This window comes from Gaeumannomyces tritici (genome assembly GCF_000145635.1).
Source record: "Gaeumannomyces tritici R3-111a-1 unplaced genomic scaffold supercont2.1, whole genome shotgun sequence".
NCBI lineage: Eukaryota > Fungi > Ascomycota > Sordariomycetes > Magnaporthales > Magnaporthaceae > Gaeumannomyces > Gaeumannomyces tritici.
The window spans coordinates 1,504,666-1,511,062 of NW_008804545.1; the positions used below are offsets into that span (position 1 = coordinate 1,504,666).

Consider the following 6,397-nt stretch of genomic DNA (forward strand, 5'->3'; position numbering starts at 1 on the left):
GAGGCATTGCAATCAATTGAATTGATTTTCTCTTGATGTTTTTTCTATAGAGTTTGGGTGGGGAAAATATAACGTGTGCGGATTTTTTTTTGGAGGTTGGTGCTGGGTTGCACCCATCCGGTGTTTTGGGATCTCGGCACTGGACGGAAGCACGGCTCGCTCACAGGGCCTCCCAGATCTGAAGTTGTAAGCACTGGAACAAAAACTGGGGGAGACGCGACTTGTCACAAATGATAGCCCGATTTCGCACGCTTTCTGGTTGCACCACCTCTCCAAAGCCCACCCACACCCCACCTCCCACCTCCACCGCCTGGCGCCACCAATTCGACGAGATGGGGCCCTGGCGCGTTTCCAATCCGTGCTCCTTTCTGCCCCCGAGCCGAGCGTCACAGCTCGGGGCCAGCTCCAGCGACCTCGTCAAGCACACTCAAGCACACTACTTGCCATGCGCCACTGAAAACGCTGCTCGGCCGCCGCCGCCCGGGCAAGGAGTATCCGGATGCGAGGTGTTTTCAGGGAGGCCCACGGGCTTGGGTAAGATAAAGACATATTACTGTGACACACGCTCTCGCCGTCACTGTGGCCTTGCAGAACGCACGCATCCCTACAGCCTTTTTCTTTTCTTTTCTTTTCTTTTCTATTCTTTTCCTTTCTTTTCTTGTTCCGCCCTCGCCGGCCGGGAGCGGAGATAGGGCTTTTTGATGTGGCAGCCGGCCTAGCCCAGTCTGCTCGCAATAGGTTGGGACGATGCCGCTGAGATCTGCAGGCCGATCCGGGTCCCTGGTTGGCGCACGCATGCGTGCATGGAGGTCACCCTAGTCGACACCGGCTCACCGTTGAGCTTTGAGGGACCTTCTCTGAGACATGTGCTTCCCATGTCCTTTGTCAGCTTGCCCCCTAGCAAGGCTGGGTGGGTGTGAGCGAGCACGCTTGTGCGCTGCCATGTTCCTCGCCTCGCCGTCTCCTGTGAGTGTTGAGAGTACACACACATAGGTGGAGGGATCAAGCATCAGCAACGTTGGCTGAAAAACTACAAGTAGACTGTGCATAATTCTGGTTGACTGCATGTTCCATGATAGCCACACAACATACCTACTCCCCTATATTGTATGTTGGGTGCCTACGTAGCAGTGTCTCATATCGGGGCATGCGAGGACATGGTCGTGCGCAGCACCGGGAGGGACAGGTGTCTGGCACTCGGCGGGTGTCCTTCTCCCCCGGTGATGGTGAGGAAACTCGGTATTTCCGAATCGATTGGCTAGCGGGTTTCCCGGGATGCCAGCTCGGCCGCCTCGAACTCGAGTCCTTGGGTGGGGGGAGACCTTTGTTAGATCAGCAAGTAGAGCAAGCCCGAACCCACCACGGAGCGGGATCATTGCTGCGCGTCAAGAGGGGGGTTGATGGGCAGAGGCAGAGGAGAAGGGAGGACTGGGAGCTGCTGGCGCCCGGGCCTCCTTGCGAAATGCCCTCCTCCAGACCGCCTCCCCCGCCAGCCGGCCGGCCCAACACTTTGCTACCCTCTATGGACTGCATCAGCGCGGGTGCGGGACACGGGACATGATTCTTTGTGGGTACCTCTACGTGTTGTGGTAGGCCGGTCGGTACTGTGGGACATGTGTCGACGATACCTATCAACCTGCCTACCTCTACCTTCTCCCCTCTAACCTAGAGGTAGGTACCTGCCTCGGTGGTATCCAACTGCAGCCACACCACGCAAGCGCCGTCACTGGTATTTGGGGGGCGCGGCCGTGCCGCGCGATGGGGTGTAGGCTTTGCCATGTGTGCTGTCTTCTCCGCTCGCAACAGCGGTGTCCCCTGACCCGCGGCGCATTTTGACAACACGCTTGCTGCGCCTGGGCGGCGCCTGTCCTGGGTGAGGGGGCTGCCTCCCTCCCCCGAGACGGGCCGAGGACGAACGAACTGGTTTCCTTTTTTTTTTTTTCTTTGCTTTTTTTTCTTTGCTTCTTTCTCTTTCCCGTGTTGTTCCTGCAGGGATACAGGAGGGAGCCATGCATCTCCTGCTCGCAAACAGCCACCGCCGCCGCCGCCGCGCAAGCTCCCACGCTACCTTTTCCACCGCTCATCGGTCCCAGTGGCGGCGGTCCATCGTTTGGTGCATGTCAACTCCCGGTGGGCGCCCGGGCTCAAAATGGTATCGCGGGCGGCGATGGTACGAGAATGAGCGTGGCGTTGAAGGTTAGGTTGTTTGGTGGCTGCCACCCCAGTGAGGCAATGGCAATGGCAATGGCAGTACCTGCGTGCTTTGAATTGAGTGCCTACTCGGCTAATGACCCTGGTGGACACTCAACCGCACGGCCTCCCAGCCACTGAACCCCCAGGTATCCACCTGTCATCCGGCTTCCCTTGCCCAACGTTTGCCGACATGGATTGCTGGGGGTCCATGGGGGGTGTCTGCTGCTAGCACGACACAAGCGTCTGGTGTTTTGAAGCTTCAATCCCTGGTGCTGATCCCCTGTTGCCCCTCCATCATGCTGGAACCCACCGACTCTGGAAAGAGAGAGAGAGAGAGCTGATATGTACCTCTGCGACATGTTTACCTACCTGGGTTACTAGCCAAGGTTACTAGTCAAGGTTACTAGCCAAGGTGTCTCCTGTAGGGGCTGGCGGGACGGTCGAGGACCCCCAAAGGCGTACTGGTAGCGCTGTCGTACATGGCGTCTGCTGTACGAGGACAGGCAAAAAGCAAGGGCGACGAATGATGGACGACGGGTGACGGGATGTGACGGAACTAGTTGCATCGTTTCTATTTTCATTCTTTTCTTTTATTATTATTATTTTTCTTTCTTTTCCCCCCCCCCTGCCTTCTCTTCTCTTCCCTTTGTCTTTGGCACAAGGTGATCCCTCTGCGCCCTCCCGTCACCTACATACGTACACCACACACCCCGTCTCTAGCAAACCGAGACTGGGGTAGGTGTAGCCTTTGCGTGGTTGGTACTTCCAATCCCCTCCCCGTGGTTTGCTCCCGTCCCTTGCTCCCTCCGTTTGTTGCCGCCACCTATTGCTTGCAGCCCCGGGCTTCCTCCCTGGTTCCCACATAACCATGGGCGTTTGTCCGGTTCGTGACCCTGGCCTCGTCCTGACTAGTGTGCCCGCATCGCGACTGGACGAGCTCGGCTCGCACCGGCCACGCATGAGGTGAGAGGTGCGTCCAACTAGGTAACTTCTGGGCCCCGGGGTACGTACCCCCGCCGCCGCCGCCGTCGCCCAGATACCCTCGCCCAGGACCAGGACGTCTCTTTCCCTCCCATATTCAAGACGCACGCCTCCACTAATACATGCCCTCTCCGCGGCGTCCTGTAGGTCGAGCGGCTGCGGAGCCCGCCTCAGTGCCAGCCGACACACACTTCTCCTTTCGGGAGGGCCGCACAGAGCTAGGGGGCCTGGTCGGTATAGACCAAGGGGCGCCGATGTACCGGCTACCCCGAAGCGCATATACGACCGTCACTCTCTTCTCACCTCAGGATATATCCTTTCGCTCTCTCCTTCCCTGTCATGGGCCCACTTGCCACTATTCACCCTCTTGATCTTGATCTGCGCGCTACCTTCCTCGTTTACCTTTTTTTTTTTTTTTTTTTAGCTGCTTCCCACTCCCACACTCCCCCTCTCGTTCGCACTTCCGATTTGCCTCCCCGGTCCACGCCCTCCTGTTTCCGCACTTGGGAACTCTCGCTTGTTCCCGCCTTTGGCCATGCGCATCATCGTATTCTAGTGGGTGACGATCTGGTCCTCATCACGAAGCCGTGATCGGGCCCTCTGTCTCTCCTTCTCCCGCCCGCACGCCAGTGGCGCACGCATACCCTCGGCCAGGGCCTCTCAAACTTGGCCTCCCCCAGTGTCCTGCGTCTTCCCATGGCTGGTAAGTCGACAAGGCAAAGAAAAAAAAGAAGAAGCATAAAAGTCAACCCCGACGAGGATATAAGTACATACTCCATGTGCCCCTCCTTCCTCGTCCTGGCCCCGTCCTTTCTGGAATATCAACCAAGGGGGCACATCACACCCACAAATTCCACTTCCCGCCCTTTCTCCACCCCCCTTTCCCAAAACAATCGGGCTCCAGTGTCACCCCCCTCCTCGGAGTGTCACCGCACCCCTACCTGCCTGCCGCTCTTGACTGCTCCCCTACGTACCTCCCTACCTCCCTCAGCTACCGTGCTTATCCCAACACCCCCTTTTTTTTTTCAACCGCCCTCCTAGCTCCTAGCACCTGTAGCGCGCAACAACGGTACCGCCTGATCCACGTTCCAGTCCTGCTACTGCGCCGTACCTCCTTACCTGCCTACCAGCCCACCAGACATCCTCAAGAAACCCGAGCTATACGCCGACGGGAGGCCGGAGCTTCGCATCTGCAGCACCACGCGATAATACCACGGCAGAGCCGGCCGCCGCCCCCCTTGTCTGGCAACCTGACTTTACCCTTATCCGATAGCTCCGGAGCTGTTGTCCGTGCGAGCCAACGAGGGCACGCACGCACCTACGTAGCTACCCCAACGGCCGGCCTCCTTTCGCGGCCCTTGGCGTGTTGTTAGACACGCCGGACCGTCACCCCAGCCCCTTTATGCGGGGTATTTACCTGGGGGGGCATAAAGGGATCCTCTCGATATCAACCCGACCTGCCGCCCTCTCGGTCCAGCTGCCGATCTCCCCGTTCCCACCACGTCGAGGCTTGAACCCAGTCCACACGACAAAGCGTCAGAATCATGGCGTTCCCTCATCCCGGCGGCGGACCGCCCTTCCATCATGCTCAGGTAAAGAACATGTTTGTTGGCTCTTGCAAACCGCCCTGTCCCTTCGTTATCTGGTCCTTCTGTTTCGCCGCCGGAAACTTCGGCTGTACCGCGGCCTCTGCCCACCCATCCCTTGCAGAGTCGTTGAGCCGCAGCGCTTGAGCCAGACTAACTCCTCCTTCTTCTCGTCTCTCCCCATTCTCGCGGCACAGCCGTTCGCTGATGGACAGTTCGATATTTTTGAGTGGCACAACCAGTTCGAGTCGTGTGTGCGTTACTTCCTGGACCACGCGCAACACACGGGCCCGGTGCAGGCCGTCGCCGCCTTCATCAACATCCAGCTGCCCTTCCAGAAGGCGCACAACCCGACCATATCGTCGAGGCCCACGGCGTCGCCACCCACGCCCCTGGGACCGGGCGGGGCAGCAGGAGTCGGGCCTTCGTCCGCTCGGGCGGCCGGGAAGCTGTCACTGGGCCTGCCGCAGCCGTCCGGGATGCTGGGAGAGGCGGACCCGCGACATGTGGCGCAGGCGGTATCGTACTGCACCCTGACGCCCTACATCCGACGGCTTGTGGCCACCGGCTTCGACGTCCCGGCCGTCCTTCATGGCTTCTTCGGGGACGACTGGGCCATCGGGGTCGGGCCGCTGCACGAGGCTGAGCGCCGCAACTACCTCTTCGCGGCCAAGAGCGACAGCTGGCTCCGAGTCAAGACAAGTTACGACATGGATGAGGGGCAGATGGTCCCCTTTCTGAAACCGCTTCAGAACGTCACCGAGCTTGAGATCCAGGGAGCAGAGGCCAGCTGGAGTGAGTGGTTGGCCATGCAGGACTGGATGCTCGGACCCCGCGCCCCTGTCGACGACGGCGCCCAGCAGGTTGGCCATGGGGGTGTCAACATCAAGCGCGAGGAGGAGTGATTGGTGGAAGCCTATCTTGGTTATTTTTTTTTTTTTTATCTTCTTTCCGGATGTGTTGTCAGCTCAGACTCAAGACATGGAAAAGACGAGGACCAGGAACCACCTGTAAGGGAGGGTCCTGTTTCCGCATCCCAGCTTGTCTGCGCGGGATACTATCCTTGTCTGGCTTTGGTTTGCTCCGTTCAGGACAAGTCGGAAGCGGGACTGCACCACGGTGTAGTCACCCATGGTAGCATGGGGTGACTGCACATAGTGGAGGCTACCGCTGAGCCAGCTCGCTTGCGTCCGAGAGAGGAAGGAGGGGAGGTATAGGTCAGGCAAAGGCGCCGTCTAGCTCCGCTACTATCCCTTTGGCGATACTCGGGCTGCCTAGGCCCAGCTTGTGTCAGTGTATTTGTACGACGGCTCGGGACTCATTGGGTGGCGTTGGCGGAAGGTTGTGGATTGTGCCGAGTAGCAGTCCTCTTTTGACTAGGCGATCATCCCTTTCGTTTGAACCCGTTTTTATTCTGGCTTTTTCTTTCCTCGAGCTGAGAGCTTCACGTCTGTTGGTCATGAATTTGATATCATGCTTCCTCGCAACGCCTTGTGTTTTCTGACCCACCCCAAGATTGTCGTTGAAGACCTCTCGTACATTGCCGAGAGAAGTGTCCATCACGACACCTGGGTACTTGTCTGTTGTGTCGCCACGCCACGTCTTGGATGGGTCGCGAGACCTCGCAGTACTTTTTT

At 58.5% G+C, this 6,397-nt stretch overlaps 3 protein-coding genes across 3 annotated transcripts; 1 reads left to right on the top strand and 2 right to left on the bottom strand.

Moving 5' to 3' along the window:
- Positions 1-614: 614 nt before the first annotated feature.
- Positions 615-1,146, bottom strand: GGTG_00468 (hypothetical protein). The gene is made up of 2 exons (XM_009218214.1): positions 988-1,146; positions 615-857 (listed from the first exon to the last, which is right to left on the bottom strand). The coding sequence occupies exons 1-2, from the start codon at positions 1,065-1,067 to the stop codon at positions 716-718; spliced, it is 222 nt and encodes a 73-aa protein (XP_009216478.1). The 5' UTR covers positions 1,068-1,146; the 3' UTR covers positions 615-715.
- A 2,316-nt stretch (positions 1,147-3,462) lies between these two features.
- Positions 3,463-4,364, bottom strand: GGTG_00469 (hypothetical protein; the record flags this gene model as incomplete). The annotated part of the gene is made up of 3 exons (XM_009218215.1): positions 3,463-3,576; positions 3,819-3,858; positions 4,294-4,364. 3 exons carry the CDS (start codon positions 4,362-4,364, stop codon positions 3,463-3,465), a joined length of 225 nt encoding a protein of 74 aa, XP_009216479.1.
- Positions 4,365-4,542: 178 nt separating this feature from the next.
- On the top strand, positions 4,543-6,244 carry GGTG_00470 (hypothetical protein). Its single transcript, XM_009218216.1, has 2 exons — positions 4,543-4,766; positions 5,003-6,244. Exons 1-2 carry the CDS (start codon positions 4,719-4,721, stop codon positions 5,663-5,665), a joined length of 711 nt encoding a protein of 236 aa, XP_009216480.1. The 5' UTR covers positions 4,543-4,718; the 3' UTR covers positions 5,666-6,244.
- Positions 6,245-6,397: the final 153 nt, after the last annotated feature.